The sequence below is a fragment of the Scyliorhinus torazame genome, chromosome 7 (genome assembly GCF_047496885.1).
Source record: "Scyliorhinus torazame isolate Kashiwa2021f chromosome 7, sScyTor2.1, whole genome shotgun sequence".
NCBI lineage: Eukaryota > Metazoa > Chordata > Chondrichthyes > Carcharhiniformes > Scyliorhinidae > Scyliorhinus > Scyliorhinus torazame.
In genome coordinates, this window is record NC_092713.1 from 170,389,535 (window position 1) to 170,401,904 (window position 12,370).

Here is a 12,370-nt window from a genome sequence, read left to right on the forward strand (position 1 = left end):
AGATCTTAGTGGGCGGAGCCAGCCGGCAGTGGGTACCGGTGCACCTGTAGTGCAGGTCCTACCTTACATCCCATAATACAGTGGTTCACCACAAGGTCCAAATCAACAGTTGCAACACCCCCTGCCTTTTTGACTCCGGGAGCACGGAGAGCTTTATTCACCCAGACACGGTAAGACGCTGCTCCTTGCGCACCTATCCCGCCTCCCAAACTATCGCCCTCGCATCTGGGTCCCACTCTGTCCAAATCACGGAGTATTGTGTCGCGAACCTCGCTATTCAAGGCGCCAAATACGCCCGTTTTAAACTTTATATCCTCCCTCACCTCTGCGCCCCCTTGCTGCTCGGTCTGGACTTTCAGTGCAGCCACCGGAGCCTGACACTGAAGTTCGGCGGACCCCTGCCCCCACTCACGTTATGTAGCCTGGCAACACTTAAAGTTGCACCACTCCCGACTGTAAGCCCGTCGCCACCAGGAGTCGGCGGTACAGTGCTCAAGACATGACTTTCATCAAGTCAGAGGTTCAGCGGCTACTAAAAGAAGGGGTCATAGAGGCGAGCAACCGCCCTTGGAGAGGACAAGTATTGGTAGTCCAGTCTGGGGAAAAGCAACGAATGGTAGTGGACTATAGTCAGACCTTAAACCGTTTTACGCAACTCGATGCGTACCCCCTCCCCGGCATAGCAGAAATGGTGAACCAGATCGCCCAGTACCAAGTATTCTCCACAATTGATCTAAAATCCACCTATCGTCAGCTCCCTATCCGCCCGGAGGACCGCCCCTAAACGGCCTTCGAAGCAGCCGGTCGGCTTTTTCACTTTCTCAGGGTCCCCTTTGGCGTCACAAATGGAGTCTCCGTTTTTCAAAGGGCGATAGATCAAATGTTAGACCAGTACGGCTTATGGGCTACATACCCGTACTTGGACAACGTCACCATCTGCGGCCATTGATGTGTTGGATACTCTGCTACACAGACGAACCAATAGAGTTGCGAATGGTACAACTCAGCTTTATTGCTAACATTTATTTACAGTGGTAAACTGGTTACTGAGGTTCGATCATAACCCTAGAATCTGTGGACCTATTCCTAATACTATCTTGTAGTGGCACTCAGCACATGGTGGATGTCTGAGTGGCTTGCTATGAGCTTTGTGCCCTGAGCTGTCTCCTGCTGGAATGCTCAGGAAGTGTCGTGTTCCCTGTTTTGTACTGTGTATGCTCTTGCCTGTGATTGGCTGTGGTGTTGTGTGTGTGTGTTGATTGGTCCGTTGATCTGTCCATCAGTATGTATGTGCTATGATGTTTACCTGAATATCATGACAGCCATGACCAGCAGGACCACGACGCAAACCTGAGGAACCGCCTGGGCCCTAAATCTGACATACAGCAAAGAGAAATGCGTGTTCAGACAACCCGACTAGCCATCCTCGGCTACGTCGTGAAAAACGGGGTCCTCGGCACAGACCCCGACCTTCAGGAACTCCCCCCCCCCCCCCCCCCCCCCCCCCCCCCCCCGCCACCCACGTAGCCTCAAGGCACTCAAACGGTGCTTGAGGCTCTTTTCCTATTACGCCCAGTGGGTCCCCAGATATGCGGACAAAGCCCGCCCTCGCCACCGACCAATGGTCGGTCGCCTCTATGTTCGAGAACGCACAAAGGGGCAAAATAAAGAATGATAAAATTCTGAGGTGGAGGATCGATCTCTCCACCTATACGTACGATATTACATATCGTCCGGGGAAGTTCAATGAGTCCCCAGATGCCCTGTCCTGCGGCACATGCGCCAACGCGCAGAAATACCGTCTGCGGGCTATCCGCAATGACCTCTGTCACCCGGGGGTCACCTGGCTTGCTCACTCCATCAAGTCCCGAAACCTAGCTTACTACACCGAGGAGGTCAAGGCCATGACCAAGGCTTGCCAGATCTGTGCGGAGTGCAAACCGCACTTATACCGACCAGACAAGGCTCGCCTGGTAAAAGCCTCTGGGCCCTTTGAACGACTAAGCGTGGACTTTAAAGGGCCCCTCCCGTCCACCAACCGCAACATTTATTTCCTCACTGTCATCGACGAATTCTCCCGCTTCCCATTCACTGTCCCCTGCCCCGATATGACCTCGGCCACCGTAATCAAGGCACTGCACAGCATCTTCAACCTGTTTGGTTTCCCCGCTAATATCCACAGCGAACGGGGTACATCGTTCATGAGCAATGAGCTGCGTCGGTATCTGGTCAACAAGGGCATCGCCTCGAGCAGAACGACCAGCTATAACCCGTGGGGAAACAGGCAGGTGGAGAGGGAGAATGCAACAGTTTGGGAGGCTGTCCTTCTCGCCCTACGGTCAAGAGGTCTCCCAACCATCGGCTGGCAGGAGGTCCTACCCGATGCCCTACATTCCATTAGGTCGCTCCTCTGCACGGCCACGAATGAGACCCCTCACAACTGTTTGTTTGTCTTCCCCAGGACGTCCACCTCTGGGGTCTCGCTTCCACGTTGGCTGACGACTCCCGGACCAGTTCTACTCCGGAGACACGTGAGGAGCCATAAGACAGACCCACTAGTCGAGAGGGTCCAACTGCTACACGCAAACCCTCAATACGCCTACGTCGAGCACCTTGATGGAAGGCAAGACACAGTTTCCCTGCGAGACCTGGCACCCGCTGGCTCTCCCACCGACGCCCCTTCTACCGACGCTTCCCTTCCCGCACCCGCTGCCGACCCCGACAGCGCCCTGCCCAGCACCCCCTCCCCCCCCCCCCCCCGCCGGCGTCGGCACCAATCACCCTAGTCACCCCGGATACCCCCCCCCTGCTCCAACACGGGCAAAGGCTCAGACAACCATGCTCCCGGATATACCCCCACCGAGGACGACCGTATCCGCCGCACCACCGCCGGAGCTGAGAAGGTCAGCATGGACAATCAGACCACCCAAAAGACTGGACGTGTAATTCCACTTCACCCCCGACGGACTATGCGTTTTTTTTTAAACGGGGTGAATGTGATGAATGATAACTGCACCCTTAATGTAATGATCCCTTTAAGACCAGGCTTGGAACCCCGGGGGACTCCGGCTCCACCCCCCCAGGGAGCCGTATATAAGGTAATGTTCAGTGGGCAGTGTGCAGTGAGCACACTTCTCGGCAGCTGTCTGGTTCTCTGCTAATTAAAGCCTTTGTATTACCAATCATCTCTCTCGAGTTGTAATTGAGGGTATCTCACCCAGCTAACCCATCAACAGGATGGATGTGGCCAAGCTCAATCAGTGGCCCACCAGGTACTGCCACTCCTCAGTGAACTCATCAGAATTACAGCCCCACGGCAGGGGAATAGCAGTGCTTACCCCAAAAAAGGGACACATGCACCGTGGTCTTTGGCAGCCTGCTGGCACATTGCCCCATTCAGGGCAGATGCCTCAACAGTTAGACCAACAACAAGCCCATTCCACAGGGCCACCAGTTGTCTCCAGGTCCTGCCTATCCACCGCGACCCTGCTCCCAATCATCATGATGTGGAGGCGCCACATCAGGCCACGTTTATGCTGTCAGCGCCTGTCCTTTGAGGACTTGCTGGACCAGATGTGCCGCCAAAGACTTTGGCTGAGCAGAGAGACCATCTGTGCCATATTGTGGCGCAACTGGAACTACGGGGGTATGGAGGAGGACTCGTGCTGCTGTTGGCCATGAAGGTGACGGTCGCCCTGAACTTGTTGGAATGGGGATGATGATCAGTGATGGGTCACTCACCAGTAAACTGTCCTACCTGGTACCCTCACACTTCTGGACCTGTTCCCTGCCACCTTTGAGGGTGATCCCAGGGGGAATGTTCATTCGTCCTGGGGGTGTTGCTCCATGCCATCCTCCAACACCTACAACCCACACAACTAACCTCCCACACCCCTCCACCCAGCACACCCTCTACACCCAGCCCTGGGCCCTTCAGACAGAGGATTGAGGGAGGTCAGAATGTTGGTGAAAAGATGTTAATCAGGATTATATACAATTGTTGTGCCCTGACCCTTACCTATAACCTATGTGCTGTACCTGTACCAGCTTAACTGGTGTCTAATATCCTTAACATACGTTATCTACTGTTCCTTCTTGGTGTGACCCCAGACAGCACATCAGATGTGGAGGCGGCCTGCTGCGCTTCTCGCCCTGTGACCTAAGCTGCCTTTGATGGCCTGCCTTTGGTGGGCCCGGTTGACTTCCGGGTGTCGTGGATGACGAGGTGCCACCCTGTTGTGCCCGCTGCCATGCGCAAGTTAGAGATGGTCAGGCGGGGGGGGGGGGGGGTGGTAGGGGGGTGGGTGGAATTGAGAAGCACTGAGGTGTTCCAGCATCTCCCCTGCTGGAGGCACCGGCACCATCTCTTCCCCTCCCTCTGGGTGCACGCTGGCCCCACGACTGCTCCCTGGGACAGAGGTGAGGCCGGATTGAACTACCGAGGCAGCACCATCACCTGGCGCTGCCAGTCCTGGAAGCACTCTCATGTCTCAACCTGGATCCCGATCCCCACAGCCATGGAGCACAGAGACTGGGACATGAACCACAGCAAATGCGACATATCCCTCTGCACCTCAGTCATGCCCCTCAGCACCTCGGTCATGTCCGTCTGTGACTAGCCCAGGCTAGCCAATGTCGGGCCAATGCTCTCGATGCCCTTAGCCATGTTCGTTTGTGACTGGGCCACACTCTGGAGTGCCGTAGCAATGTCCATGTGGGCCCGGTACATGGCTGCCTGTGACTGGGCTCCCAAGTCCTGAGCCTCAGTCATCGACTGCACTGTGTGCCCCAAGCCTTGGGTGTCTTGACCCATGGCTGTCACTTTCTCACCCAAGGCTTCCACCGCGGACACCATCCGTTCAGTGTTGGTACCACACTTGGTCGACACCACCGCCTTCACCTGAAGGAGGTTGGAATCCTCCGACTGCGCATGCAGGCACTGCAAGGTTGCTGACACCCTCTCCTGTGTTTCCTGGCTCTGTGTCTGCATCTCCACCAGTGATGGATAATTTTTTCAGAAGCGCAAAACCTGCCTGGGCTACAACTAATTCCAGGGATCGGGTACCTTTCTCAGGAGTCCCTACCTCCACCTGATGTGCCACAGCATGTGTGACCTGCGCGCCAGAAAGTGTCCAGGAGTCTCTTCGCTAAAATGCCCCACCGAAGTGATGGTCTCTGGGATGGTGGAGGGTGCAGGTGAGAGCAGTGACAAGAAGCCGTGTTGTCCCAAACTGGTCCTCCAGGGTGTTCTGGGATTGTGTCTGGGATTGGGGTAGGCCAGACAAGCCGTGTACATCAGATGGTGATCCTTGAAGACAAAACACATGGTGATATCCTGGGTTGGGGAGATGTGGGGGAAGAGGGTGACTCATGTGCTATAGGGATATCACTATGCATTAAGGGCTCACTTGGTTGACCTATGCTGACCGCTGCCTGGGAGATAGCCCTCTCTCCCACCCCGGCCAGGTCAATCACCCTCTGCTCAGTGACGGTTAGAATCCTTAGGTCTGGCTCTCCCCCTCCAGTCTTCTCCCACTCCCGGTTATCGGCAGTCTTCTCTTGGGGTAGTGGGGTGGTGACAGATCATGGGCATTTTGAGATACTTGGACGAGGGTTATAAGGGGGGGCGGGGGTATGTCGGTAGCTGGTTGCCTTGTGCACAAGGCACTTGGGCAAAGGGGCCAGTGCTGGTGTTAGGGTTTTGTGAAGGGTAGGGTGTCAGGGGGAGGCAGGCGGATGGTTTTTGGTTGGCCTCTGAGGGATGGTGATGGATGTGATGCCAGGGGCACAGAGGTGGTCACTCATCCGGGCTGACCTAAGGAGGTTGTTCATCTTCTTCTTGCACTGCAGACTTGTCTGCCTGATGAGAACCACAGCACTCGCCCCTCTGCCACCTCTGCCCAGGCCCCATTCACATCCATGGGCAGTAGCCTTCTGCCCACCCTGCGAAGAGGGTGTCCCACCTCTCATCTACCACACCCAGCATCCTGTCAGCTCACTATCTGTAAATCGAGGGGCAACTCTACTTGGAGCCATCTTCCTGACTGGAATGAGAGTGTGTGGGGATTGGAGTACTTATAAGTAGCTTGTCGTGCTCTTCAGTGCCAATTCTGGTCCGAGTGAATCCAACGCTGGCAGGTGGGCAAGGTGCTGGCCCATTAGCATGTCCTGAATAATTCCAGGACTGGCATCCCCAACAGGAATGGGAAACTCTTCCAATTCTGTCCCAGTGTCAACACTATTGGTGAGATATTCAATTTGGGAGACTATGGGCTGGACACTCCATTCTGGAGGCTAGGTGCTGACACCAGCATAGAATGTGTCGACTTTCACGACAGGAAATTTGGCGCCGACCCCTCACCGATCCCGGTAGCAGTGAGGGGCTAGCACCGGTGCCGACTGAAACTCCCGCTGCCTGCGCCAAAACTGTCCGGAGAATGGCTGGATCCCGGGCCGTGCATGTGCACGGCTGGCAACATGCCGGCGTCTGTGTGCGTAACCTAACCCACAAACCGCGATCCCACAGCGCAACCCCTGGCCACCCCCCACCAATCCCCCCAGCCCTAGCAGACGCCCCCCCGGCCGAGTGTGGCAGCACTGAACACAGTCTGCAGCCGGCACGCAGGCTCGGACCACACATGACCCGCACTGTCGGGAACTTGGCCCATCAGGGGCGGAGCATTGCGGGTGGGCCGGCTGATGACGCACCAACGTCACGATGATGTCATTTTGGAGAAGGCGGACTGGTGCCGACCCTGATTTCGGCATTGGAGTCCATTCTCCGCCTGATCGGCGAACACAATTTCGGCGTCAGGCTACGGAAAATCCCGCTCTTTGTTCTCCTGCCAGAGGAGAATTGTTCCAATTAATGCTCCCCATGGGAGTGCAAATCGGGAAGCAATCAGTAACCCTTGCCAATGCCATTTTAAGTGGGCAGCCTGATAACAAAGTTCTGCGGCTGACCACCCCCCGCACTGCAAATCAACCCCCCAACCCCCGCACTGTAAAGCAGCCCCCCCTCCCAGGATGGCCTGGGTGCCCCACGCTTCTCCCAAGTATGGGGGTGACCTGACGCACCCACCCCAGGACTCCTCAACTAGGGAGACCCCCTTAATCGGGAGACCCCCCTGGCAACTCCTTAATAAGGAGACTGCCCCTGGACCCTCTAGCTGAAGGAATCCCAACTAAAGTGACCCCCACAGAGACCACCGAACTAGCAGGACCCCTTACAGGGACCTCCTGACTGAAGGGACTCCCAGAAAAGAGACCCCTATCTGGAAGCTAGAGAGCAGTCCAGAGAGGGGCAGTGAAAAGAATTACAGCTGTAACACTTACCTGGAAGTGGATTCCAATCCGTCAAGCATGTGATTGCAATACACTTATCTCTCTTTGAACAAAGAACAAAGAACAAAGAAATGTACAGCACAGGAACAGGCCCTTCGGCCCTCCAAGCCCGCGCCGACCATGCTGCCCGACTAAACGACAATCTTCTACACTTCCTGGGTCCGTATCCTTCTATTCCCATCCTATTCATATATTTGTCAAGATGCCCCTTAAATGTCCCTATCGTCCCTGCTTCCACTACCTCCTCCGGTAGCGAGTTCCAGGCACCCACTACCCTCTGCGTAAAAAACTTGCCTCGTACATCTACTCTAAACCTTGCCCCTCTCACCTTAAACCTATGCCCCTTAGTAATTGACCCCTCTACCTTGGGGAAAAGCCTCTGACTATCCACTCTGTCTATGCCCCTCATAATTTTGTATACCTCTATCAGGTCTCCCCTCAACCTCCTTCGTTCCAGTGAGAACAAACCGAGTTTATTCAACCGCTCCTCATAGCTAATGCCCTCCATACCAGGCAACATTCTGGTAAATCTCTTCTGCACCCTCTCTAAAGCCTCCACATCCTTCTGGTAGTGTGGCGACCAGAATTGAACACTATACTCCAAGTGAGGCCTAACTAAGGTTTATACAGCTGCAACATGACTTGCCAATTCTTATACTCAATGCCCCGGCCAATGAAGGCAAGCATGCCGTATGCCTTCTTGACTACCTTCTCCACCTGTGTTGCCCCTTTCAATGACCTGGGGACCTGTACTCCTAGATCTCTTTGACTTTCAATACTCTTGAGGGTTCTACCATTCACTGTATATTCCCTACCTGCATTAGACCTTCCAAAATGCATTACCTCACATTTGTCCGGATTAAACTCCATCTGCCATCTCTCCGCCCAAGTCTCCAGACAATCTAAATCCTGCTGTATCCTCCGACAGTCCTCATCGCTATCCGCAATTCCACCAACCTTTGTGTCGTCTGCAAACTTACTAATCAGACCAGTTACATTTTCCTCCAAATCATTTATATATACTACAAAGAGCAAAGGTCCCAGCACTGATCCCTGTGGAACACCACTGGTCACAGCCCTCCAATTAGAAAAGCATCCCTCCATTGCTACTCTCTGCCTTCTATGGCCTAGCCAGTTCTGTATCCACCTTGCCAGCTCACCCCTGATCCCGTGTGACTTCACCTTTTGTAATAGTCTACCATGAGGGACCTTGTCAAAGGCCTTACTGAAGTCCATATAGACAACATCTACTGCCCTACCTGCGTCAAGCAACTTAGTGACCTCCTCGAAAAACTCTATCAAGTTAGTGAGACACGACCTCCCCTTCACAAAACCATGCTGCCTCTCACTAATACGTCCATTTGCTTCCAAATGGGAGTAGATCCTGTCTCGAAGAATTCTCTCCAGTAATTTCCCTACCACTGAAGTAAGACTCACCGGCCTGTAGTTCCCGGGATTATCCTTGCTACCCTTCTTAAACAGAGGAACAACATTGGCTATTCTCCAGTCCTCCGGGACTCCCCTGAAGACAGCGAGGATCCAAAGATTTCTGTCAAGGCCTCAGCAATTTCCTCTCCAGCCTCCTTCAGTATTCTGGGGTAGATCCCATCAGGCCCTGGGGACTTATCTACCTTAATATTTTTTAAGACACCCAACACCTCGTCTTTTTGGATCACAATGTGACCCAGGCTATCTACACCCCCTTCTCCAGACTCAACATCTACCAATTCCTTCTCTTTGGTGAATACTGATGCAAAGTATTCATTTAGTACCTCGCCCATTTCCTCTGGCTCCACACATAGATTCCCTTGCCTATCCTTCAGTGGGCCAACCCTTTCCCTGGCTACCCTCTTGCTTTTTATGTACGTGTAAAAAGCCTTGGGATTTTCCTTAACCCTATTTGCCAATGACTTTTCGTGACCCCTTCTAGCCCTCCTGACTCCTTGCTTAAGTTCCTTCCTACTTTCCTTATATTCCACGCAGGCTTCGTCTGTTCCCAGCCTTTTAGCCCTGACAAATGCCTCCTTTTTCTTTTTGACGAGGCCTACAATATCACTCGTCATCCAAGGTTCCCGAAAATTGCCGTATTTATCTTTATTCCTCACAGGAACATGCCGGTCCTGTATTCCTTTCAACTGCCACTTGAAAGCCTCACACATGTCAGATGTTGATTTGCCCTCAAACATCCGCCCCCAATCTATGTTCTTCAGTTCCCGCCTAATATTGTTATAATTAGCCTTCCCCCAATTTAGCACATTTATCCTTGGACCACTCTTATCCTTGTCCACCAGTACTTACTGAATTGTGGTCACTGTTACCGAAATGCTCCCCGACTGAAACATCTACCACCTGGCCGGGCTCATTCCCCAATACCAGGTCCAGTACCGCCCCTTCCCTAGTTGGACTGTCCACATATTGTTTTAAGAGGCCCTCCTGGATGCTCCTTACAAACTCCGCCCCGTCTAAGCCCCTGGCACTAAGTGAGTCCCAGTCAATATTGGGGAAGTTGAAGTCTCCCATCACCACAACCCTGTTGTTTTTACTCTTTTCCAAAATCTGTCTACCTATCTCCTCCTCTATCTCCCGCTGGCTGTTGGGAGGCCTGTAGTATACCCCCAACATTGTGACTGCACCCTTCTTATTCCTGATCTCTACCCATATAGCCTCACTGCCCTCTGAGGTGTCCTCTCGCAGTACAGCTGTGATATTCTCCCGAACAAGTAGCGCAACTCCACCTCCCCTTTTACATCCCCCTCTATCCCGCCTGAAACATCTAAATCCTGGAACGTTTAGCTGCCAATCTTGCCCTTCCCTCAACCAGGTCTCTGTAATGGCAACAACACCATAGTTCCAAGTACTAATCCAAGCTCTAAGTTCATCTGCCTTACCCGTAATGCTCCTTGCATTAAAACATATGCACTTCAGGCCACCAGACCCGCTGTGTTCAGCAACTTCTCCCTGTCTGCTCTGCCTCAGAGCCACACTGTCCCTATTCCCTAGTTCTCCCTCAATGCTCTCACCTTCTGACCTATTGCTCCCGTGCCCACCCCCCTGCCATACTAGTTTAAACCCTCCCGTGTGACACTTTGATGTGGTTGATGTTTGTAAACATTGGGGTTTCAGCACGAGTCACTTATCCATGAAGGGAGATGAATGAATCGAGGCTGCAGCTGTTTTGTGGAAGCTGCCAATCACAGCCCACTACTTGAAATGAATGAATGGTTTGCAGCTAATTGATCTAATGGGTTTAAACACAGGTCACAGCTATTCTCCTTCCAGGAATGGACAAGTGGAGGTTCCAAAGGAGTCTATTTTCTGGGGAGTCTTTAGTTAGGGGGAACTTGTGGGAGAGGGGTCATTTGGGTGTCCCTCTGGAGGGTTTCCTCTAGTTAGGGGGCCTCGGTGGGGGTCCCACTAGTTAGGGATCTCTGTAGAGGCGGTTCCAGTAGTTAGGGGTCTCTGTAGGGATTCCTCTAGTTCGGGGATCTCTGTGAGGGATCTTCTAGTTAGATGTTCGCTCTGGGGACCACTCTTGTCAATGAGTCTCTGTGGGGGTGCCTCTAGACAGCAGGTCTCTGTGGAGGTGCCTCCAGACAGGAGGTCTCCGTGCGGGTCCCTCTCGACAGGAGGTCTCTGTGGGGGTCCCTCCAGCCAGGAGTCTCTGCGGGGCTCCCCTCTTGTCAGGGGTCTCTTTGGGGGTGCCTCTAGTTAGGGGGTTCTTTACCTCGGGGGTTCCTTTGGGGGGGTATCCTGATAAGGGGGTCTCTTGGTTGGGTTGTCCTGGTTTGGGGGTCTCGGGGTGTGGGGGCTTGGTGGGGGTCTGATAGAGGAGGGGTGGGCAGATAATGCATTGTGGGGTGGTGGGGGGGGGGAAGAGGGTGGTCCTCAGATGGACTTTGGGGCAACTCCGTTAAGGCACACCGTGAGTGCCACCACGTCAGGCGGTACATGTAGTAACCCCACCCACGTGATTGCAAGCCCATGGGACCAGAGTGCCAATCCCGCTAAATGGATGCAAATGGGTCATTGAGATCCATTTGCATTCATTGACATCCTTCCGCTGGCGCGTGGGTGTGAACCTTGGAGCATCGTGTTCAGATCGGCGAGGTTCCTGATTTTTAGATTCTCCGCCGCATCGGGGACCCCGGTGGGTGGTGGAGAATACAAGTCATAGTCTCTCAAATGGAGAATTTCGGCCAGAATAAATCTCCCTCTACGCTGTCCCCATCAAACACTTCCAAGACAGGTACAGCACAGGGTTAGATACAGAGTAAAGCTCCCTCCACACTGTCCCCATCAAACACTTCCACGACAGGTACAGCACAGGGTTAGATACAGAGTAAAGATCCCTCTACACTGTCCCCATCAAATACTCCCAGGGCAGGTACAGCTCGGGGTTTGATACAGAGTAAAGCTCCCTCTACACTGTCCCCATCAAACACTCCCAGGACAGGTACAGCATGGGGTTAGATACAGAATAAAGCTCCCTTTACACTGTCCCCATCAAACACTCCCAGGACAAGTACAGCACGGGGTTAGATACAGAGTAAAGCTCCCTCTACACTGTCCCCATCACACATTCGCTATGATCTTATTGCCTAATTCTAGTGCTGAAAGCGCAGTGTTCTATTCCCAACACTAAAATCCCTCACTCTGAGAAACATGAAATTGACAGAAAGAAACTGGGTGAAATGAGGAGAATCCCTTGGCAGTTCTGTAACTGGAACAATAGCGAAATATGATCGATAATGGAATCCTTTTTAACCTTGTCTATTTGATTAAGAATCCTACCTAACCCAGAACACAAGCACTGATACATATCCTTTCAATCTCATCCAGGCACAGTTTGAGTTTTGTTTTTCTACCTTGTAGGCAACTTTCGAAGGACATTTCTTCCCCAGACCCAGCGGTGGAGACATGAGGGTCAGCATTTGATACATGTCAGTGTAATGGATTCGGCCGCTTTGCATGGAGGGAAGGGATGATAAACATGTCCAGGAGAAACAGAACAGGAAATAGTTAATCA

The 12,370-nt window shown here is 53.0% G+C and overlaps 1 protein-coding gene across 1 annotated transcript in view; it reads right to left on the minus strand.

Annotated features, from left to right (window-relative positions):
• Positions 1-12,370, minus strand: part of LOC140426708 (probable voltage-dependent R-type calcium channel subunit alpha-1E) — a 1,526,345-nt gene that overhangs the window by 84,567 nt on the left and 1,429,408 nt on the right. The window contains exon 39 of the mRNA XM_072511794.1: positions 12,210-12,306. Within this exon, the coding sequence (XP_072367895.1) occupies positions 12,210-12,306 (97 nt within the window). The remainder of the gene's footprint in view (positions 1-12,209; positions 12,307-12,370) is intronic.